The sequence below is a fragment of the Pagrus pagrus genome, assembly GCF_965226575.1.
Source record: "Pagrus pagrus genome assembly, chromosome: 6".
NCBI classification, from domain to species: domain Eukaryota; kingdom Metazoa; phylum Chordata; class Actinopteri; order Spariformes; family Sparidae; genus Pagrus; species Pagrus pagrus.
The window spans coordinates 23,157,838-23,183,001 of record NC_140190.1 but is presented as its reverse complement, the minus strand read 5'-3'; the positions used below and the strand labels follow the sequence as shown (position 1 = coordinate 23,183,001).

The 25,164-nt window shown below is 40.1% G+C and overlaps 1 protein-coding gene across 1 annotated transcript; it reads right to left on the bottom strand.

The window, feature by feature from the left end:
- Positions 1-624: 624 nt before the first annotated feature.
- On the bottom strand, positions 625-23,429 carry LOC311258365 (occludin). Its single transcript, XM_084354590.1, has 9 exons — positions 23,146-23,429; positions 17,771-18,371; positions 15,798-15,989; positions 14,521-14,688; positions 7,640-7,803; positions 4,823-5,035; positions 3,951-4,122; positions 2,344-2,385; positions 625-2,042 (listed from the first exon to the last, which is right to left on the bottom strand). The coding sequence occupies exons 2-9, from the start codon at positions 18,350-18,352 to the stop codon at positions 1,941-1,943; spliced, it is 1,635 nt and encodes a 544-aa protein (XP_084210716.1). The 5' UTR covers positions 18,353-18,371; positions 23,146-23,429; the 3' UTR covers positions 625-1,940.
- Positions 23,430-25,164: the final 1,735 nt, after the last annotated feature.

Here is a 25,164-nt window from a genome sequence, read left to right as displayed (position 1 = left end):
GGGCAGCAGCAGCTTACACTGAGCTGACTGTGATTGGATCAGCAGTGCTGCTGCTCTCCCTGCTGGACGCTCACTGCAGATGCACCTAGCTGCAGATTTCTCCAAAGCGAGGAACCTACAAAAGAAGGAAGGGCCATTATGTCACCGAATCTCGCTTTGGGGCCAGACTGTGATTTCAGCTGTATTGAAGTCTATGAGAGAAGCATGGACAAACACACTTCAACCCAACATATCTACGCTGTATGACTTCTGATGAAGAAATGCCTCCAGAAAATGAAAGAACACACTTCAGAGAGGTTAACAACTAATTTTTTTATCGACATGTTTCTTTCCTCAAATTTGTGTAGGAAAGGCTCCTGACCTGCCACATTCGATCACAATATTATCAGCCCTGTAGATCATTTAGGGTGAGAATCAGTGGTTACACTACTGTCTGAAGTGTGTTCTTTCATTTTCTCACGACGTAGATGTGTTGGGTTCTTGTGTGTTTCTCCACGCATCACCCATTGACTTCAATAGAACTGGCACTGCAGTCTGGCCCCAAAGCGAGATTCGGTGACGTAATGACCCTCACTTCTTTTTCAGGTTCCTCGCTCCAAACCAGGAAAAAAGTGAAAAAATAAGAACAAAGTTTTAGAGAATTAGAAATGTTTATTACTTACTGACTTCAACATTTTTTAGACACCATACCTTATGGAAGTATACAGTTACAAAAACGGTCTTATCATAGCATCAAAAGAAAATAAATTTATACAAAAATAAATGGCTCGCAAAGGGTTTGTAAAATGACAACGGTGTTCTTCATAAAAATACAAATGCCTGACAATAATCAAAAGTTTGTCTAGATGATTTTATAACGTACACTTTGCACATTAAGCGGATTAACACAAACATTACCACACGTGGAATCAGCAGATGATCGTTTTCATTGGTAGAGAATCAAATGAAAAATGAGTATAGCTTATATAGTTACAGAAAGTGTTTTCCAGTTTTTTTGAGGAACATGCATGATAAAAAATATAAAAATAGTCTGGATGTTTTTAGTTATTTGCATAGCTTAAGCACATTTTTGAATGACCAGTGATTAACAAAACAAGCCACTATGAGTCTTTAGTATGTACAAAGAACAGATACAGTCATCACAGATGCTAAGATATCTGCAGAATCAAAGAGACAGACCCTGTGAATTTGTTCAGGAACAGGATTCATTGGAAGTGTATATACAACAATGTCACACGTATCTCATTGGCCAGTTTGTCCCCTTTTTGGTCTGACTGCGTCTGTGATAATTAGTATCAAAATCTTAAGTTTAGACAAAAGAAATACACAAAGTCCCGGCAGAGTTTAGATACAAACACTGATGAAGAAAATGTGAAAAGCACAAAGATAACACTGTGCCAGGGGTTAAAAAAGACTGCGTATTTGCTCCACACAATCCCAGCAGCCTGTCTCACCCATTACTACGCTCTCTACAATACTGCTGCACCTCTTATCTGCGGAGATAAAACAAAGAAAATTTGCCAATCTGGAGAACAAACACAGCCACAGAAACTGAGCACAGTGTTATCACAGGTGGCCGAGGGTCAGGTGACTTTCAAACAACCTCTCTCCTACCCCGCCCTCCGTCACAATTGGCTGAACACTGCAAACAATGAGCTGGATCTTTAAAAAAAATATGGTAGTGTTAGCTGTGTAGGTGTCTACAGCTGAGCTCCTGCACCCATTTTCTTATACGTAACTGATCAGAGTGAAAGAGGGAAAACGCAAGATCATTATTAACACACAGAATGTTCCCTATAAATGTGTGTGTGGGTGTATGTCCAGGTACTTTGGTCTCAGGATGTCACAGAGTCCTTGTAGTGTTTTGGAGTGTATCTTGGCCTGCGTCTCTCAGTGTCTGCTGTTTAGACCACAGAGCTGAGCGTCAGGACTCAGTGGATTCATGAGTGGTTCTTGTCGTAGTCCTTCACCATGCCTTTGATGTGGAACAGTTTGTGTCTCAGCCTGCGACACTGTTTCTTCTTCGACTGGTAGTCTGACGTCTGCAGAGCAGAGAGAGCACAGAGCACAGAGGAGGCATTTAATATGACAAATAACATTCAAGGTCAAGAGTGGAATCAGTTTTTTAATAATACTAGATAGTGAAGATGTTCACTGACGTTTATGCTTTAAAAATAGTAATACAGGGTTAGAGGGAGAACACAGACATTTTATGTCCGGACGAATAAGATGGAAACTAAATGAGGTGACAATTTGTAGAAAGACATCTGTAATACTTAATTGAGAATAACTGCAATATGTTTTAGGTCTTTATGGGGTGTAGTTTATAAAAGGTCTACTCACCCGCTTCAGATCCTTCAGCTGGTTATATTCCTCTGCTACAGCCTGTGGAAACATGAGGAAAAACATTTGTTATAACTTCGTGTCCCTCAAATGCAAACTGAATGTTGAAAGAATGTTGTCTTTTCCTGTTTTTTGTCTGCTTTTGTGCACTTGGGACCTTGATGACCACTGTCTTTGAGTGCCTATCTGTGTATTTGATGAGAACTTCAGCATCCCAAGACAGAAGAGGGCACATTTTATCTGTCAGCACAGTAACCCAACAACAGGAGATCTGACTATGCAAATGCTAAAGGTTATTGGTGCATGTTCAACTCATCTTTTACTGATTTCTATAGTTCCTTCTGTGCACTATATCCACATAATGTCCTTTAAAGAATAACTCCACCAATTTTAGACATTAAAGTGTGCTTACAGGTCTTGTCAAGTATGACTGCATGTGAAAATAGTTGTATAAAGTGGCATTGTGGGTAATGTCGGCACCATTTTTGAAAAGGAAGAAGAGTTGGGGATTAAAAAATGTGTTATCTCTTTTTCTGCTGTATTGATTTTGATTGTTTGCTTTTAAACTTTCCCTACAATGTTAGGGCCTGTGTCCCGTTTTTTATTGAGCACCAGCGTCTTTTTTGTGAGTGCTCCGCCTTTGTTATGCGACTGCTCCAAGCACTTCGAGTTGAAAATCTCTCAACTTTTCAGAAAGGCGCTAGTGCCATCATAGTCATCTTATTCTTTTTCCTGGACAATAATATTCACTGTATTTTTGTCATGGATCATGGTATGCACCCACATCCTCCTTGCTCTGATGTCCAGATGGCAAATAAAAAACAAACAAGGGCAGTGTCGATCATCCTCCTTGCTCTGATGTCCAGATGGCAAATAAAAAACAAACAGATAGTAAACCACAAAAGGGTAGTGTCGATCATGCAGCGGCAGTTGTCAAGATATTGTTGTCATAGAGACAAGAAGCAAGTGCAGCGTTTTTTCTCTCAGCTTCATGTCAGTGCTCCTGAGCGCAGAGCAGCGCTTTTCTGCCCAAAAAACAATATGTGGTAATGGCCTCAGACTCATCTGCCAGATTTATGTTTCTATTGTTCAACAATTAATATCTCTTTTGTCTTTTAATTAATGCAGAGTTCTTGCTTGGGAGCCCCAGAACACTTGAGGGTGTTTTGTGTTCAAGAAAACATAGCAAAAGATGTATGTGGGGAACAAAAGGAGGCAACATACCAGGCATCTAGGAGTTGGATGTGAGTGTGGCAAAAATTTTACACCTTCATCATACTGAAGCTGTACACTAAAAACGGCAAATCTCAATTTTTGGTAGCTGTAACGGAGAAGCTCAGGAAAATAATCTTTCTGTGGCAAGATCAGCATTTATTAGGATATTCTGCAAAATTATAATTTGTGATTTACGTAACAGGAGCCCTCCAGTGTTCATACCCTACACAAGATTTTTTTTTTCTCCTTTATTCCTATAGATTATTTATTAATCTCGATCCACTGAAGGGGATAATCTTCCCTATTGCATTCCTGATTTGTAATTTAGGCTCATCTTTGTTCCATTACCAGCATGTCTGATTCATTAATGGTGACTTCTGTCTAAATCTGACCTGGTATTTGGCAGAAGTTTCATCCAGTGTGTCCAGCTGCCGGCTGAGTTTGTTCAACTGATCATTGATGTCGTCCATCTCAGCACACAGGCGCTTGTACTCTCTGAGGTCGGCGTCAAACTCTCTCTTATATTCCTGACGCTCAGCATCAGATCTTATCTCTGGGTACGAACTGGAGAAGGAGAAGGAGGAGTTAAAGGTCAGAAAAAGAGATAAACCTGTATCTAGAAAGATTTAAAAACACTTTAAATGTCCTGCACTAGAATATCACAATTTACAACAGTCACTAAGGTTATCAGGTTTACTACTGAACCACTGGAACATAGTGCAGCGGTCAAGGATGTGTACTTTTACTGTTGGTTTCAATAACAGGTGTCAAATATCTCCCTCAAGGTTATTCGTTGAAGTCTGGGTAGATCGAACGACAGCCAAATAAAACTACTTTCTCATAAACTACATTGACCCCCATGTTTTGTACCTTTGACCCAATTCTCTCATTATTCCTGAGTACAACCCATGTGAAGTGGCATGCCTCAGAGGATTAACTACTCCTGGGCAGAGTGAAGCAGACTGCAGCCTTTTCCACGCTTCACTGTTTAAGCATCTTTTTATTTATTATTTTATGCTCGCATGTTTCTATCTAAAAGATATTCTAGAATAATTTTCCTGTAAATCACTCTCACGTGAGCTTGATTTCTGAGCTTACAACTATTCATTCAAATCCAGAAATTGAGGTCTGGTCCTGGGGGAGGGAGTATTTTACTGCAATCTACAATTTGTACTATTAGATCGTGACTTTTCCATCCTTAATCCAGACTGTGTATGAGCTGCACAGAGACACAACACCACGGTCATGGAGGTTTAATTCTCACCTCTCCCACTCCTCTCCGTCAAGTTCATTGCCTGTTTCTCCTCCTGTAGTGTACTCTGTCTCGTACTGAGACTCATCAAAGTCGGGTTTGCGTCTGCGTCTCTTGCCCCTGTTGGCGGAGGGTTTGCGGCCGGTCTCCTCTGATGGGCTGGAGCTGGTTCCTCCACCGTGTGAGAGGACTTCTGATGGTCTGCTGGTGGTCCTCTCTGAATACCTGCAGGACAAAAACATGAAAACATTTGTGATGACAAATAATGCCAAAATACATATTTGTGTTTTTTGTCCTCCACACTTCACTTGGCTCACTACTTCTTCTAGTTTTTATGAGAAATGTTCTGAATGACTAACTTCTCTGACATTTAAACAAAGTTTTAACGAGAACACAGAGAAAACAGTCAAAATTGAGCACAATTTAATCTAAAGGGTTATATAATTGATCTATATTTAATCTACATAAACACTGTCTGAAAAAATATGCACATAATATATCTTAGATGCAACAGTTAACCATCATTGATAACATAAGTAATAGATGCCATTCTTTATAAAGCAACATTTGAGAAAAAGCACATGACACTTCAGTGCCAATATGTAATTTGGCTGTACATATACTGTACATCAATGACACAAGATTCACCAACCAGTATTTCTAGTGTCGATAGCACATCCCTATTACAACAGATTTTCACAGTGCGTAAAAATGAGTACAGTAAAGTTCTTAAAGACTACAATAATTATAATAATAATAATGATAATAATAATGATTAACTATTTAGATGGCATTTCAATTGTGTACGTTTGGACTGACGTTGAGGTGATATCATTTGGTCAAGGGTACTTTCTCCCATTCTGAATATCTACGCATTCTTATCTATTTTTATTTTTATTAATCTAGCAAATAACATACGATGGTAAAATTCACTTTACCTTGAGGGTGTAGCTTTCTAGTAAAATATATAGCCTTCTACCACAAAATGACTAGCACACACCCTGGTAACGCATGGTAACCCTGTGTTTAATGTTACAAAGCTATGAACTGTTAGTAATGCCTTTAGGCAAAGTGTGCACACTTACAGAAAGTAGCCAGAAAGGGCTCGAAATATCTGCAAGACACCCCTCATACCCTTAATGATTTGACAGTGGGACAGCCCTAAACCCTCGCTGGCTTACTGGGAACACGTGTCAAAGTCTGTGAGTCTGTGAGTGTGGAGATTGGGATTGGGCCTAACATACATAGGCAACCTCTGGTGGCCTGAAAGGCAAACCCCAGGGCAAAAACATGTTTCCATTCATTCTCTGCTGCTCATAAATGTACAGCTTTGAGGGAACTGTAAATCAAAGTACTGAAACTCTGAGTAGAAATGATGTCCTTGACTATATCAAACAAATTAAGCAAAAATAAAATTACACAAAGAACATCATGACCAACATAAGAACAAGAACTAAAAAAACAAATATGTACTGATATGACCCAGACTGGTAAACAAGGTCAAAGTAAACATCTTGAACCACTAATGATTATTGTTGCTCAGGCTCTAATGTTTGACTGTGTGCCATGTGGAGGCCCGTCAGTGGCCAGGAGGCAGGTACAGCTCTTTAATAACGGGAGGGAGAAATCATGCTCAATTTTGTAGACTTGTGGGGATTTGTAGAGGCATCCAAATCCAGCCTGTGCAGATAGTACAAGTTCTTACAAAACAGGCTGCGTTATTAACAGCAGAGTACACTTCGGGTCTTCAGGCTAACATTCTTCTGCTTATGAAAAACGCCAGCTATGTTTACTTTGTGAGAGCGGAAATCGTCAAAATAATGTTCTGTACTTTGAACCAAATCAAAATCCTTGCAAATGTAAAATTTGATTGTTTTGTTCTAGTGTCTGTGAATATCAAGAGGGAACTTCACATTAATCAGGTCAGTCGGGGCATATTTTTGACACAAGCTTACCATGTTTTTCAAAGGTACTTAGATGTTAAGAAACTGTGAAAAAACACAGTCTTGAGGGCATTACTGCAAACAAAAACAAGGTGCTTGAGAAATCATTTCTAGCTTTGAATACAAGCGAATATACTTTTTCAAAAACATCCTACATTTTCCCTTCCTTAGAGATTTCAATGAACATGAGAAAAAAAACAAGGGAAAGTTAATCCATCGAGGGCTCAAAGGTCACTCCCAGAGCTCTTTCTGTGGGTAGGGCAATATGTTTTCATGGGCTTTAAAACTGAGCAGTGATTAGATATTGCTTGTGTGAGTCACATGCTCAGAGGTTCCTTGTTTGTGTGGAATCTTTGCTTTACAGTGCCCAGACTCAAACACTGTAATCACTTTCTTCATAGAAATATAATGTTTAAAGGGGCAGTATGTAATTTTGAAGAAGAAATTCAAACTCTTCAATACATGTGCAGAGATACTGCACATGTATCCACATATACAAAAGAGGGTCGCACTCAGGAATATGTTTTCTGATGAATTCACTTAATCATCTGTCTGGCAAATACATAAAAACATATTTGGCCATTGTTTTCATCAGTCTGATGAAGACTGGATATGTTTGTGACCCTTTTTTTCTTTATATGGATACATGTATTTAGGATAACGCACTGGCTGGTCAGAGAGCAATGGTATCTTCACAAACAGACTAGTAATCCCTCTCATACTGAAACACCGCCTATATTGTCCTTGGAAATACATCACATTACAGAAGATGAAAATGCCCTAGCACCCGAAACATTTAATCAGCCAAAAGATGCTTCATCTGATTTGAACATAAAATTCTAGACTCTGAGCTAAAAAGGGGGGCTGAGAAAACAGGGTCACCCACTCTTTGTTGTCGTAGTCGTACTCATTATAGGAGCTGCTGTCCACTTTAGCTGGAGGGTAGGAGATGACACTGTTGGCCGAGGCGTTGAGCAGCCCAGCTCCCTTCTCTGACACCAGCAGGGTTGGGGCGTCCTGAACACTGCGGCTTTCCTCCACATTGTTCACCTACAGCAGGCAGGAAAAAACAGAAGGAACAGACTCAGCAAACACAAACAAACAAGTCAAGCACTCACAAAGACCACGCCACGCTACAGGCTCAGTTCCTGACTCTTTTCCTTAACTTGTCTCTTTACACCAGAGACAAAAAGTGTGGTAATTAATGCCTCAAGTTTGCGAATCAGGCATTGGACAGCACAGTTGAACTCTTCAGTGAAATGAGGGTTATCTGCTTGAAAGGTCACGAGAACAAAAACAAAGAATGACTATAGGCTAATGGAAATTGGAAAAATAAATCAAACATTAACCATAAATAAACCAAACCATTGTTGTCTCTGAGTCTGAAAAAACCTTGTAACCTTAAAAGGTTAGTCATAAAGATATAATATATAAACAGAAATCATCCAGCTTTGCTTTCACTTCATTCTATTGTCTCATGTCTGCATGAACACCTTGAAGGGATGTGCCTCTCCATTCTTCTCCAAACAAAAAGAAACAGTGTGTATCATGTAAATATCTTTAATCTGTATTTTCCAAGTCTTTCCTGTGAGGTCAGACAGCCTGCAGGGGAGGGAATTCCTCACAATGAAGGCCTCAGGGGTGGTAACAGCTTCTTCCACTTCCACTAGGTCCAGTGCATTCATCAATCATTAGATGCCTTTTACACAACCCCTGCACAAACCACTGGAGTCTAAACTTCAAATGGGTCTTTCTGTTTCTCTGTTACCTGGATTTCTTACTGGCTTGATGTTAGCAAGCACCCTTAAGTTTTTTTTTTAAATATAGCAACTCAAAGAGGATATGAGACCACTAAAAACAACAAAAAGGAGACTAAAACTAGATAATACACTGTAAAAGTATGTAGACAGGTTTTCATTTTGGCTCAAAATCCAGGCACAATATCTGCCTTTGCACAAGAAATATGACTGAAAATGATTGTAGGGATGATCTGGAAAATTATCAAAACTACTAGACATCTACTGCACCTGCACAACAAGGCAGAAATATTTACTGTACTTGTCTGGTGAGAATTCACAGTCTCCTAACTATATACAACCCTTAGAAAACATCCACCCTCCTGCTTTCTCAGTTGGTACATTACTGAGCAATCTCCTAGATTCCTTGCAATGAAGGAGCAGCGTTGAACATCAGCCTGGCCCCTAAAAAACAATAATCATGGTGGGTGGAGTGCCGGGGTGAGGTGCTCTTCATGCAGCTGCAGCAGATTCCCATTTGAAGACTGCACTTCATGTAAGAATCCAAACAATGCCCCCTCAGTGTGCAGCACAGTGGCTTCTGGGCTGTAAGCAGAGTATGCAAGCACAGGAAAGAGGTTTGGGGTCGGGGACCTGGTGAAGAAAAGCGAAAAAGGCAAATATGGAGAAAGACAAAGGAAGGCAGGGAGATGGTGGATGTCGATGAGGAGGAAGGAGCAGAGGGGGAGCAGACAAGCATGAAAGAGTACAGAAGCCAAAGTGAGGGAGAAGTTCATGTGCTACAAAAGGAGAGGGAGAAGTACAAACCAAGGAGTGCTGCATGAAAGGAAAAATTTGGTATTATGTAATATAAAGATTTATGTAAGTTGTAAAATTTCTACTTGAAAACCAAAAAACACTCTTAACTGTGCATGTGCGAAACTAGTGAAAGGGCTTTTCATTGAGCAGCAGTGATGTATGTTTAAAAGAGAAAACAATTAATGTTGCAATTTTTGTCAACTGCCAAACATGGACTGCACCATCTGTAAAGAGAACTGTAGCTGCCAAATGAAGTCAGCTGTAGTTTCAGTCAGCAGGCTGACTAGTTAAGTTTGCCTATCAGCTTTTTCAGAATTTATTTTTGTGTATTTTTACCAGCAGCTGAAGTGACAGCTGGTATTGTTTTCACCTTGTGAGTCTGTGTGTGTCATCATGGTAAATATGGTCCTGGAGACAGCTATCATAGTGGGAATCACCACAGAAGTGGTTTCTAGTACTTTGTCAGGTTTATCTCTGTCTGTCTGTCTGCGGACAGTTTTTTTTGTCAGCACGATCATGTCACAACCGTAAAACATCCAGTCACAAAATTTTACAGGTGCGTAACTGAGATCAAAATGAAGGCCGGCACACACACACACACTTTACGCCCCTGGCCCACATTTGTGATCCTGGATACACCTATTGTAGCGGGAACTACCACAGAAGCTATTTTTAGCACTTTGCCATTTAGAAATAATTTAATTTAATACAATATAGATTACCAATAGAGTGCCACAGGAATGAGGGGTTTTGGTCAGATGCCTAGAATAAGATCTATGGTAAACACAGCTTAAAGGATAAGTACCGTTTTTTACAACCTGGACCTTATTTCTGGCAAAATATATGGTCATTTACTCACCCAGATAACTTTGGTGTCATTCGGCGTCGTTCGGACGAAATTAGATCCAGTGTAGCGGCGATATATCCATATAATGGGAGAGACGGGGCAGCGACACACAGCCTCTATATCACGCATTATCTGCCACGAAACTAGTTAATTTCATCAATATTTTGTTATGAAATGCTAGCGCTATTAGCCTCCGAGTCCGGGCTCGTCCGTTATCAACATCCGGGGTCAAACGAGCAACAGCAGCTACAGGTAAACAAGGCGCGCTGTCGCGGGTGCGCGCGCAGCTCAGAGACGACATCTTCCAGGTCAGAGGTAGTAGATCAGCCTACAGACCCCGGATGTTGACAATAGACGAGCCCGGACTCAGAGGCTAATAGCGCTAGCATTTCATAACAAAATATTGATGAAATTAACTAGTTTCGTGGCAGATAATGCGTTATATAGAGGCTGTGTGTCGCTGCCCCGTCTCTCCCATTATATGGATATATCGCCGCTACACTGGATCTAATTTCGTCCGAACGACGCCAAATGACACCAAAGTTATCTGGGTGAGTAAATGACCATATATTTTGCCAGAAATAAGGTCCAGGTTGTAAAAAACGGTACTTATCCTTTAAGAGATTTGCACGTTTTGTTCTACAACATAAAATCAGTAAATACCCCACATGTAAATTTTAATGCATTGACGTGTCTTTAAAAATGCAGTTGATAGCAAGTGGATAAATTGAGACGAAAGAAGTTGGTGAAGGACACTAAATGTCATTGTCAACTACTCACTATTTCATCTTGACAGGTGGACTTCAATTGCAAAGTATCCTAACTCTAACTTTCCAACTTGTAGATTGATCTATTTATAGCAAAGTGTGTAAAGTATAGTGTTGTAAGAAGCTCAGTGGTGGTGACGTTAAAGTCATGCGACCTCAATGTAATTTGTTTATAACATTAACTTTTTACTTCTTACGATTGCATCTGTGAAGATTATCTTGCTTATCTTGCAATAATCCAACATCCAATAAAAAATCCCACAGGCTTTTTGTCGAGGGAATCGCGGCAATGCTAACTTCAGGGTTAGCCTACAAAAGTATGTCATTGTTGCAGCACTCTATACACACCTAAATTTACTTCACAACTTTTGCCAAAATTGTTCAGCCTCCCACTACACTATTCCTCCTTCATCATATGTCAGTAACACAAAACATTTTAAAGTAGCAACTATAAACCCAACAGTCAGACCTGGGACACCACTTTGGAAGCAACATGTTGTTTCCTGATACAATATTATTCTAACTTGTTTAATGTCCTTATTAGCTATCATGCAATGTTATACTATTCCTTTAAACCACATTCACGATCTATTGTCTTTGGCTGTACTAATCCACCTCTATGCAACCTGCTCAGGATGCTTTCATCCCACATCTGTGCAGCATGGTCAGTGTTTCGAGCGCACAGACAGCCCTGCAGAAACCAACTCTGATGACCTCATGCAGCAGACACAATGCACGGCCCCTCCGCCAGAGCTGAATGAGGCCAGTGTGTGAGGTCATCAGAGTATGCCAGGCCTCCCTGAGCTCAGCAACAGCAATGGGTCCAATCTCAAACCAACCACAGCCTTAGACTGTCACTGGCCTTGTTTTTAAAGGAGCCAAACAAGCACTATGACTCATTTAGTGGCACAGATACAATATGCAGGTATCATAGCAACGAAGGAAATAAAAAACTGCAGTGTGTGGAACATGAAGACATAAGAGGAAAATAGGGACAGGAGGGCAAATTCTACCACACTAATAGCCCGTTTATTGAGGCTGTTAACAGAGATAAATATGTAACATAAATATACAGTAATGGCACACTTTGGTTGACCTGCTTTTGTAGAGAAAAAAATCCTTAGGGAGCAAAGTTAAGTATGTTCCACAACCTACATACAGTCCATGTTTTAATCTTTGTGACTGACTAGTTAGAATGAATAATAATATGATTGCAAATCCTCTCAGAATTCTTTGCTTTTGGTCACAATCCCCCAAAAATCTCCCACTCATTTTTTACACGTTTACATACAAAACATAAAGCATTGTGAAGTTTCTAATTGCAGAAGCAGTGTACACTTCATTACTGTACCTCCAATAAGACTGATGACATCATTGAGCATGGCATTAGACACTAGTACTAGTCATAAGATTCACTCTGGGCTTGTCTCATTTACCCTGCTCTGCCCGTACACCTCCGTGTGCATGATGCCATGTTCGAGGCAATGACAAGCACTCTCATAAACAAACAGCTCTATATTATCCAATATAACACCGTGTCTGTATACAGCTTATTTTACTTCTCCTTCAGTCAGCTCAAGAGATAAAATGAGACTCACAGTACTTTCTTCATCCTACACAGACAAATCTGATAAATTGACAGAGCTAAGCCAGTATTTAAGTCCTTCAAAGGTCCAGCGTGTGGGATTTAAATAGAAAAAATGGAATATCATATTCATAATTTTTTTTGTCATTAGTGTAAAAACACCAGACTTCCATCATTGTTGTATCTTGTTACCCAAGAATGGATCAGGGATACCCGACCTGGACCTTCCAGACAAAAATTTAGAAATGACGTTCAGGTTCTGGACAGGCTGGGTCATGTCACAGATATAAAATGGGCCATGCGTACATTAGAAATGAACAATGCCTTTACACAGTAATCTACATGTCTGTGGGGATGCGCCACTTAATTGTGCTCTCTGGTGGGGAGCCTTCTAAATTACTAAATGTTACGATCGGGGATTAGTAGTCGATGTCAGCCATCGGCGATGGACAATGGCATTGTTCATCAGCCCAACCTTAACTAGCAATATTTGGCTTTCTTGCATGTTTTGTGTTCTTGCAAGGATTACATATTTATTTTTGTATTTCTTTAACTTGTTATTGGCATGTATGTACTGTCTGCCACGTGTGTGCATGTATTGATCCGTGTTCTTGACACTCCCTTGCACAATATTAGAACAAACATTGGCTGTGGACATTATGTATTGAGGAGGATGCTGACTACAGTTTGTACTGTAGAAGACAGAAAGGAAATATTCTACAGATCCATGTTTCATTTAGCTTTGGAATATAAAAGTAGTGTCTACAGATATGGTGTTTCCAATCTAGTTTACAGCATGTCAAATTACTCTATTAGTGCTGTTTATGACCATCAATTACATTTTCAAACCTGAGCTTTAGATTCACTGCATAAAACAGGCATCATCTGAAAAGTGGCAGGTCAAGTCAATAATAAAACCATATTTCAGGTAACTGTCCCATATGACCAGCATGCTGTTGACTTTTAAAAACCTGAGGGCAGGCTCTCTAGAAACCTACCCCCTGCTTACTATCTCCTCAGGTGGTTAATGATTACCCAGAGTGAAACCAGGTAGTAGACCATGAGCAAACAACCGCTGGCTTCTATCAGCCCTGACCCTGAACAAAGTGACTCAGTCAGAGGAAACGCTGTCACGCTAGTGTGACTGTTTCCCTCTTGAATCCTATAAAATGATAAAGATCTATATACGATGCTCTTCATGGACTTTCAACTCATAAAAGCAGCAATGAAAACATATGAGACTAAAAACTGGTGAAAACCAACGTCATATTGTCAAAAATACCATAACAAGTGACAACAGCAACCTCAGGAATGTGCAAGTCTCAGCCTGGCTATTTACTGCATCTGAATCATCACACTCACCTAACCTATCTTTACAACTGATGACTACCTTTGTAGGATGACTACCTCACTGATGACCTACCCATTACCGACTTTGCATTGTAAAAACAGGTGGAAACTAATTGCCACACATCAGTTTTTCTGACTGAACATTCTATGCAGAAAAAATAACACCGTAGTTGGTAAATGGTAAATGGTCTTGCATCTCTATAGCACTTTTCTAGTCTACTGACAGCTCAAAGCGCTTTACAATACTTGCCACATTCACCCATTCACACACTCATTCATACACTGATGGCAGATGCTGCCATGCAAGGCGCCAACTGCTTATCAGGAGCAATTTGGGGTTCAGTATCTTGCTCAAGGACACTTCGACATGTAGCTGGGGGGAGCTAGGATTCGAACCTTCCGATTACTAGACGACCCGCTCTACCTCCTGAGCTACAGCTGCCCCAACAAGTTGATCATTTCATCATCAAATCTGTTGGTGAATCGTGTGTTCCATCAACTTTCCGTAGGCTGGATTTAAACTCTCTGTGACCCTGTTTATTTGACTGCAAGCTGTGCATGCACAAACTCAGGGTCAATTCAGGTCGAAATATGATTTCTCTTGGTAAATCCTGTGTAAACATGGTCTTATTAAACTATGACTACCATCCTGTTGTCTCTTACCCATTCCTCTACATCTCTGCCCTCTGAAGCCTTCCCACCAACAAGGGGCTCTTCCCAGTAGATGTTTGGCTTCCCGTATCGCCAGATCTTCCCTCTTGTTTTCTGAGCAAAGAAAGCGGCAACACAGAAGGCGATGACAACCAGGAATCCACACACCATGGCGACTCCCTAAAAAGGCAAGAAGATGATAATACATTTTGAAAACGTGTCAAGAAGATAAGCTGTAAGATAAAGCCGGTGTGTCCTGGTACAAGAAGTACAAAAACAAACGTGTGGCATCATTAGGAGATAAACATATCACACATTGTGGCTCCATGTACCTTAAAAATGCAACAAATGCTTCATGATAACAGATACCATTACAAAACAGTACAGGACGGTTAATATGGGAGGCTATAATGTGCTTTGAGTCCTGATTTATCTTACTTTTCACATTTCGTTAGCTTCACACAACTGTTAAATGGATTGTATGATACACAAGTAAACCCAAACTATTTCAATGACATTCAATTTATTCTATGAAGACAAAACTTTTCATCAATTTCCACAATGATCATTTCATCATCATTTAATAGCAAAAAATGCCAAACATTAACTGCTTACAATCTCTAAAATATAAGGATAATAAGGATTTACTGTCTTTCTTTGTTTTATATTAATGTACACTTAATGTATTTTGGTTTTGGGCTGTTGTGCCGACAAAATAAACAAAAGTAATTTAAAGACATCATCTAAAGCTTAAGATCTATGAAATTTTAATGGGAATTCTCAATATTATTTGACTTTTAATGACTGAAGAGTTAAGAGTTAATTTTAAAAAAAGTACATATATTGAACAAAGTGCAGCTAGGGCAGCAACTAATGAATATTTCCATTGTTATTATTTCCATAATCTAAAAACTAGTTGTTTTGTTGTTAAAATGTTGTCAGAAATGGTGAAAATGGTGATCAGTGTTTCCCAAAGCCCAAGTTGGCATCCTCCTATACTAATTAATCTATTGTCAAAATAGTTCGATCTAGTACTGATGTATCGTTGCAGCTCTTAAATTTTTATTTTAAATTACATCACATCTGAAATGTAGGTATCTTAAAGTGCACTCAAAACCTTCCGTACAATAACAATTACAGTTACAATTCCAGCACAAATAATTTAAAATCATGTAATAAAATATCCACAAATACATCTACCGTACTTGAAATGATCCTGAGGAGGGTCTACGTGACTCAACCCTTTAACCTTTGTTATCTACAAATTATCTACAGGAAAAGCTACAAACCTCCTGTGGGTCCACAAAGCAGTAATGGTAAAGATACTGGTTGTAAATGGGGAAGCCTCCCACTCCTCCCATCTGTGAGTAGCTGGTCTGGTAGAGGTTCTGACACATCATAAGCATTGGATTGTACATCATACTGGAGGAGCTCTGGGCCATTGGGTTCACCCCGACAATGTAGACAATGGTTATGATCCCCTGAAAAAAAACACGAAGTTGACAGTCATATTGATATTTACAATTAGAAAGTCTGTCAGTCTCTCAATAAAAAAAGACTTGAAGTAGTACTTCTTACTATTCATTTCAAATATGACAGCTGCATTCAGCAGCAATCATAATCCCAGTACAATTAGCTTAACAGCCTGTAAAGGGTACAGCACAGTACAGGACTTTCATTTTGGACAAACATTAGATGATTCTCCAGTGTTTCCTCGTCTGTCTGTTATAATACTTTGTTTGCGATTAATCAGCTGGGGTCTTTTCATTTCCAAATTTTAATTGATGCTTGGTATGGTAAATAGTCTTCCTGTTTATGCCCTTTGAATAAAATAAAAGGTCACTGTCTCATCAATGTAGGTTTAAGAAAATTATGTCTCCAAATCTCTACACTCCACTATTTGCAAATTTTCAGGAATTATTTAAAGCAGCAGAAAAGAAAGCCTTCAGATGTAAAAAAAAATAAAAGCCAAAGAGTTGAGGATTTAATTAAGAGAGAAAAAAAAAGCCAACTCATTAACAAAATTATGTAAACTGAAGACTCTCTGCCCTTATTGAACCTCTAGACACTCTAGAGGCTCTAGCAGGTTGGAAGAAAAGTAACAGACTGGATCCCAGAAAGACTAGTGTCTTTTAATGTTCAATCTATAGTACTATTATATACTAAGTAGTATAAAAATCTTGGTGTGATCTTGGACAACCACCCAGAGGACCACTTGAGATCTGAACAGCATCAAATGTCCGGCTCCAGATTTAAATTTTTGGTATTTAGGAATTTTCAAAAATATGCACATTTAAATACCGCTCATAACAGAGCAAGGCGTTTACAACATTTTTCACTGTTGGTTGGGATGTGGGATGGGAACCTCAACATTTTAGATATGCTTCAGCAGGAAAATGCTTCTAATGTAGAGTACAGACCAAATTTCTCACATATCATTTTAGAACAACTGCAATATTGAACCAAGGCATGAGGATATAAATGGAGGGAAACAATCTCTACATGTGCTATGTGTAGATTGAAAATTATTTCCAGTTTAAGCTTCATTGTCGCTTACAGCAATGATTTCAGTGTATTGTCCTCCATCTTGGTTTCTTTTAGCTGAATGATGATAAAAGACTTGACCTGTATCAGACTTATGAAAGGAGACAAAATATCTTGTCCCCAATGTGATTTTTGTGTAGCAGTTTATATTTTTTGTCCAGTATATGATTTTTGGTATATTTTAAAGTACAGATTTCTTTTTAACATTTTATAATCAGCTGCAAAACATATCAGAAATAAAGTCCTTATCTTGGAGAATAAAACAGAAAGTGTCGAGTATTACTGGGTTAGGAAAAATAGTAAAGCAAAGCTATGTTATCTATAGCTGTAGTCAAGAGTCAAGAGATCATACACCGGACACATTTCGAAGAAATGAGCCTTCAGTCTTAATTTAATTATAGTTATCTGCATTTTATTATTATAACACTGTCATTTTTACAATATGTTGGTCTCTTGTTCCTCAACAGAGAAATTGTATGTGTTTATTAAATGAATCACCAGAATCGAAATCTCCTCAAACGCATTTCCAAAGGATTTGGTGACAAAGTCAAATATCAAATTTTTTGACCAAATACCTCAATATTTTAGGGATGACTATTGGTACTTTCCAAAAAGATTAACACAATGAGATTTTGATAAATAATGATCAGTATTGTGGATAAAATGACCAAAAGGTTAAGGACTAGTATTAGAGTAAGCAGAACAGAATGGGTCTTACCTGCAGGATAGCCATGATGACGCTGCTAATCAGGAGGGCCAGAAAGAACTTCCTACAACGGACCGTGTTGGATTTTGAGAACCCTGCGATGAAGAACGCCAGGGCCCCAATGAAGTTAATGGCTGCCATGGCAATCATGGCAGTTTTGGCTGAGTAAGGTGAGATGTAGGAGCCATAGCTGCTGCCGTAGCCTCCATAGCCTCCATAACCACCATAGCCGCCACCACCATAGCCACCACCATATCCCGAACCGTAGCTGCCATATCCACTGCCGTAGCCCATTCCCATTCCCATTCCATACTGCATCTCCCACATGAGAGTGGAGGCCACGCAGGCGAATATCGCCACACACAACACGATCACTGTACCCATCATGGCCTTGATGATCCCCGGAGGTGACAGCCATTTGTAGAAGTGCTGCGGTTTTTCCTCAATGTAGTAAGATCCTGGCGGAGGTGGGTACTGGTTGTAATCGCTCTGGGGGGCATGGAAGCTCCCTGCAGGGCCAAAGCCGTTGTTGGACGGCGAGGTGAAAGGAGGACTGTAGACAGGTGGACTCTCGTAGCGCTGCTTGTCAAACATCGTTCAAAAATGTCCTGAACTGTAAACAAAAACAATGAATCAAAATGATTTTTTGTATAGTTGAGGGAACAAAGTTTACTGCCCAAAGCAAAGAAGAGTTGTCCGTCTCTTGTTTTTCAGCAGCACTGATATGAGTAATGCTACGTGCAGATATGGGAAAGTTAGGCGTGCCTGTCTTTGGTAATGAGGCTAGGTAACAGAACCGTGTAAATGTTTTACCATTTCTAAGGGAGTGTGATTTATGAGGGCACACGTTAGACTTGCTTGTGCAATTTTCTTTTTCTGTCAGGCTGTTATGTTTCACATTTATTGCTTATCACATAAAAATATCAAGCATACTTTCCAATAATAACAAAAAAATATAAATATTAGAGGAATGACCTTAGCTTTGAGTTCTTTGAACCAGCAAAATCAGAGTCAGAGTGGAGATGTCGGTACCAGGACGAGGAGCACAACAATACTCTCCTTTCTGCCTCTTCACAGGCTGTAGGAGTCTCTCTCCAGCCTCCACAATGTCCAGCAAGACTTTGAACATTTCACATCCCACCCTCTAGCTAAAATTTTTGTTTTCTTTCTGCTTCAAATCTTACAGGGGGACATCCAAGGTCACATTATATACCACTTAACAATGTCCATTCTTCTACAGGGAGTGGGCAGCCTACGAGTTTGAGTGAGAAAGCATGTAAACAGCAGGGCTAAGTTACTGTAGGGAACAAAAATATGGGAAAATATTTCCACAACTATTTCCTTATTTGCCAAGTCAAATCTCAGCCTGATATGAACACAATGCTGAGAACAATGGGCTTGTAACAGACTTCTGATCTGTGTGGACTGTAATGTTTGATGTATGTTTTTAAATGCATGTTTTCACATGTATTAATATTTACTGAACTCTGTCTCCCAGTGGCACCACAGAAGAGGTGCAACTAACGATCATTTTCATGATTGATTAATCTTTCAATTATTTCCAATTTAAGTCTGTAAAATGTCCAAAAAATGGCCAAAGCAACATCTTCAAATTGCTTCTTTTGTCCCAACAGTCCAAAACCCAGATGACAAACATAGTTGTCAATCAAATTATTTTGATCGACTAATCGTTGCAGCTCTACACCACAGCACTGATTTTGACAACCAAAAATCTTGTTCTTGTACACATGTCTCCCGTTCAGTCACCTTGGTTGGATTGTGTGGGATGTAACGTCCATTCAGGACCTTAGAGAACCAGACAGACGGACAGACAGACAGTCCCTGGCACTGCCCACAGTCTACAGTCCCTGGTAATAACTCTTCATTCTTTATGGGACTGGCACACACAGCAGAAGAGGTCTCGCCTCAGAGCCTCCATCCTTGACACCTTCCCATTATTCCCTCCCTCATTCCTCCATATCCTTCATTCCTCTCACAATCCCCCCTGTCCCCCAACTCTACTCCCCCCTTCACCCCCTCCCCTCCATAACTTCTTGTCTTTGTTTTGGGAGCAGGAGGAGCAAAAGTCAGGGCTGCTCGTCACGGGAACAGTGTTGCCATGGAGTCGGGGTAAGAGAAAAAAAGGGAAAATTGGGGCACTGTCCAGAGAGGATCAGACAAGGGCTCCTCTGTGCAGCTCCTGAGTGGAGTGAGGCAGGAGAAAGAGACAGAAAGACTGGGGAACAGGTGGATAGGTGGGTTGTGTGCAGCGGTGTCAGGTGTCCTTTATTGTTGAGCAACATGCTGTCTTGTAAGCCAGTGGGTCATAGTTTATGTTCTACTGCAGTGTTTGATTATATTGATAATTGGCAGGAAATAATCTGAGGCTGAAGTCATTTCCGAGCAATGAAACCACACTAAGAAGGAACTCCAAAGCCTCACAACACTGTTAAATGGCCCCTGTTCATTAAGAATACTACAACATTTTCAGTCCAAACTGGCTCTTTGTCAAGGTCCAGGGAATCAAATGCTTTCAAATCTTCAAAATGTTGTACGTTTCTTGAAGTAATGGTGTATTTTTTTAGTCTTTTAAGGGCGCATTTAACAGTTTTGTGAATCTTGGGGGCAGGGCAGGAATAACAGGTACAGTTTTTAGGACCCTGCCACTGCTGCAGTGATTAAAGGGACAGTTCACTGAAAATCAAAAATATATCTTTTTCCTCTTACCTGTAGGGCTATTCTTCCATTTAGATAGTTTTGGTGTGAGTTGCTGAGTTTTGGACATATTGGACTTATTGGACGCAGAGATGTCTGCCTTCTCTCTCCAATATAATGGAACTAGATGGCACTTGGCTTGTGGCGCTTTAAGATCCAAAAAAAAAAAAAAACCTCAACTCAACAGTAATTTCTCTTTCAAAGAACAATGACCTGGTTGCTAAAGTTAATCCACAGACCTTGTTGTGATAAGTTTCATGTATAAACAATTCTCTTTCCACTAAATTACACCCGACAACCGTATTACTGCGCCACAGCAAGCCTGGTATGCAATCAAGCATGGTAGCAATGGTAGGAGTAACAATAGTAGTAGTGGTAGTAGTAATAGTAGTAGTAGTTGTACAGTGTTGTTTGTCACAAATCTCATTTTGAAGCTGGGCAGAAAGTGCAGCACTTGGACCACAGTCACAGGTCAGGTCAAACACCCACCAGCAGCAGCCTGAGCTCCACTACAACACAGAGACTCTATCATCTGCTGCTGATAATGGAATTCCAGTCATACAGTCACATGTCTCACATCTGTCAAAAACAATTAGGCCTCTGCCCAATGTAGGCTGCGACCCACTGGCATACACATAGGAGTCAGCCAAGAATTCTTGCCCAAAAACAGCCCCCTGAAAAATCTCTAGGAAAAAAACAGGTTCATATGCATCAGTTGCAAATGTTTTAGCCACAACTAGGGCTGCACAATTAATCAAACTAATATTGAAATCGCAATATGACCAAGTGCAACATCCAGATTGCAGAGGTGTGCATCTTTTTGATAAATGTGTGAAAAACAGCAGTTTGTTGGGTAGAGACTCAAACAAATGTCAAATCATCAGGATTTTATATGTTTTTTTCAGTAAAATTAAATTTGTGATGCGAAAAACATCATTACCATTATCTAAAACTAATGCACACTAATTCTAAACTTAGTACTTAAATTGATTTAGAGAGAAGTTGATTTTACCTTGTTAAATGTTTATTTTATGTTTGAATGTTTTTTTCAGTATTTTATGTGTATTTTCTGGGGCACAACTAATAATTGACTTTTTGGACTGATGCTGAAGCCGATATTGGGGAGTGAAAATGTCTGATATCAGGCAATATACTGACATCTTTTCACAAACACTTGTGACAAAGAAAGAAAGATATGTAATAGAGGCAGGATATTTTATAGGTTAACAATATTGTCTACAATTACATCAGCGAAGCAGTAAACTTTAGTTGGACTAATTTTAAAATAACAAGCATCTGTTCCTGCATTGTAATCCAGGAAAACCTTTGATAGCAGCAGATGAATCAGACAAAATAAACACCGATACTGATGTGAATATCAGCCGATAATATCGGGCAATCAATATATCAGTCAGGCTCTTGTATTTTCTCACTGATGAGCTGTGTTTTGTGCTTAAATGGTCTTCAGTTACCACATTTGTTATAGGGATCCATGTTGGCTGTTCTTGTTTTTTGGTAAGATAAAGATAAATTTTCTGCTCAGCGAGATAATAAAGTTAGAGTCTAATTATTTCATAAAGTTGGGATTTATTACTTTATAGCTGTACTGGACTGTATAGCTTTACGGTAGGTGTACCTAATAAACTGGCACCTACAGTAAGAGTAATTTATAAGTCATTACCTACACTGTAGTACTCAACACAGAAATCCCCTCTAATTAGTATTTTCTTTCTAACGATGTAAATTGAAATAACTGAAGTAGTTACATCTTTGAATTGTACTCATTTATTTAGTCCTGTGTTTACAATGAACTTCGATTTAAACACACCTTTAAAGGCGCACTATGTAGTTTTGGGGAAGAAGAGAAATTTCTTCATTGACTGATTTGTTTATGCCTAAACAAACTAAATAAAGATACTCTTCGTTTTCATGGCTGAATAAACTGAATTAAAAAAATAACATTAAAGTACAACACAATTTCATACTGTTTTACTTTGTTCATATGTGGCGGACCCTGCCACCTTTCCAGCCTCAAACAGTGTTCTGGGGACCTTATTTTCCCTCTGAGAACAGCTTGTTTATTCAGTTATGGGAAAAGAAAAATTTGGATTTGTATTATCATCATTAAAAATTTTAAATTTTTTAATTTCTACTACATAGTGCCCCTTTAATATCAATAATAGAAAAACATCAGCCTGAGCTGGACAGCAGGTTGTTGAACCTGCTGAGATCTTTGGCAGTGATGTTATTTTAATGTTCGTTGTTGATCACAGTTTGGCTAATGTGTAAGTTTCAAGCCACAACAAATCAAAAAGCCAATCAGATATGTACGCTAACGTTAACGTTGCCGTTATGACTGCAGGTTTGGGTTAGCTTTATTGAATCCCAGCAGACCTCTGGTACAGTTGAAATTGATGATTGATAACAAACCGTAACGTTAGCTTAACTCGATATTGTTGTTGGCTAGCGAACCTTGAGTGATTGGAAAACGAGACGAAGGCTCCCACCTGTCGACGGGACAAATCTACCGTTACTCTTCACTCAAATACTTCAGGCAGCGAGTAGTAAGTAGTAAATAAGTAGATAAAAACACATTCATGCAACTTCTAGTCTGATAGAATATATCTAACTCCATATTAAAATCACTTTAAACCACCTTCACGTCGTCTTACCTGAAGTTCGTTGAAGGGGAATAAAAATTTAAGGAGCGCTGCAAGTCCCTGTTTCCTGTCAAGACTCCCTTACTTCTCAAAGTTTGGAGCAGTTGAGAAAAAAATAATCTGTCCGTCGAAAAAATAACCTGTTTCTGTGTTAATATTAAAGTGAACCTCTTTATTTGAGGTTGGTTTTATAAGTCGTGGCTCCGCTTTAAGCTGCCGTCCCGTGTAGAGACAGAGACAACGGCTCCTTCCCGGACAGCAGCCTCTCAACAAGTGCTTTGTCCCGCCTGTCCGCGGTGATGAGGCCCAGCGCATCACACCGCCACACAGCCGAGTTGCAACCGCCAGAGGTCGGGCTTTGTGCGGCTTAGAGCAACCATACTGGACAGAGACACTGTCAGAGAGGAACTTTTCAACTACAATCGATCGTTAATAAAAATTTAAGTTAAGAAATGATCGTCAGAAGTGAAAGATAATAACCTAATCATCGTCATCATAGCCTTCCGCCGGATAATATAGTTCTTAACAGCAGTACAGTTATTTCTAGCTACAAGACAAACACTGAAGAGGATGCAATGGGAACTGATTAGGTTTTTTAATCCTCATGCGACTGATAGACATTGTTTGTTTTTTTAAATTACACAGACCACTGTTAGTACAAAAAATGATCCATGCCAACAACTGCCATAAAAACACAATATACTAATATTGTTTACATTTACATTTACATTTAGGGCATTTAGCAGACACTTTTGTCCAAAGCAACTTACAACAAGTACATTTGTCAAGGAGAAAGAAACAACGACATATCACCATCGATAAAGTAGAAAAGAAAAGATAGAAACAATTTTCAAGCCCTCATCTGAGCAAAGTAGCAGCTATTTATCAAGGATACCATAAGTGCAAACATGCTATGATGAAAGTGCTAAGGGTAAGAACATACAAGTGCATATAAATTATGGGGTTTTTTTGTTTTTGGTTTTTTTGGGGGGGGGGATTGGGAGGGAGTCATGCTATGCGGGGTCGAGGTGAAGTCTGAAGTGTGTCTTGAGTCTTTAGCGGAAGATGGCGAGTGATTCTGCTGTCCTGACATTGGTCGGGAGTTCGTTCCACCACTGGGGCACCAGAACAGAGAAGAGTCGCCTCTACGCTGAGCAGGTTTTGTTTGCTCTTAGCGATGGTGGTACCAGCCAGCCAGCTGATGTAGTGGAACGAAGTGCTCGCGCTGGGGCGTGTGGTCTGACCAGTGTTTGGAGGTAGATGGGTGCAGTTCCGTTGACGGCCTTGAAGGCCAGCACCATGGTCTTGAATCTGATGCGGGCCGCAGCAGGAAGCCAGTGGAGGTCACGGAGGAGGGGGTCACATGGGAGAATTTGGGTAGATTGAAAACAAGGCGCGCTGCAGCATTCTGGATACGTTGCAACGGTTTAGTCGCAGAGGCTGGGAGTCCAGCCAAGAGCGAGTTGTAGTAGTCCAGGCCGGAAATGACCAGCGATTGGACCAGGAGTTGCGTTGCGTCCTTTGTGAGGAAAGACAGGATCCTGCAGATGTTGTAGAGGGCAAATCTGCAGGATCGGGCCACCACAGTGATGTTGGGAGTGCAGGATAGTCCGTCATCGAGGATTACGCCCAGGTTCCTTGCAGTCGATGAAGGCGATACCGTGGCGTCCTCGACAGTGACCGACAGGTCCATGCGAGGGCAGTCTTTCCCCGGGATGAAGAGGAGTTCAGTTTTACTAAGGTTAAGCTTGAGATGATGCGCAGTTGTCCAAGCGGAGATGTCTGCCAGACATTCTGAGATGCGTGTGGGAACATGGGTGTTGGAGGATGGGGGAAAGGAGAGGAACAGTTGGGTGTCATCAGCATAACAGTGGTAAGAGAATGTGATGTGATTGCAGAGCCTAGTGATCTAGTGTATAGGGAAAACAGAGGCAGTCCTAGTACTGAGCCTTGAGGGACACCGGTTTCCAGGGAGCAGGGTTTGGACAAGGAGCCATTCCTCCATTCCAAAGTGGAGAGGAGGATTTGGTG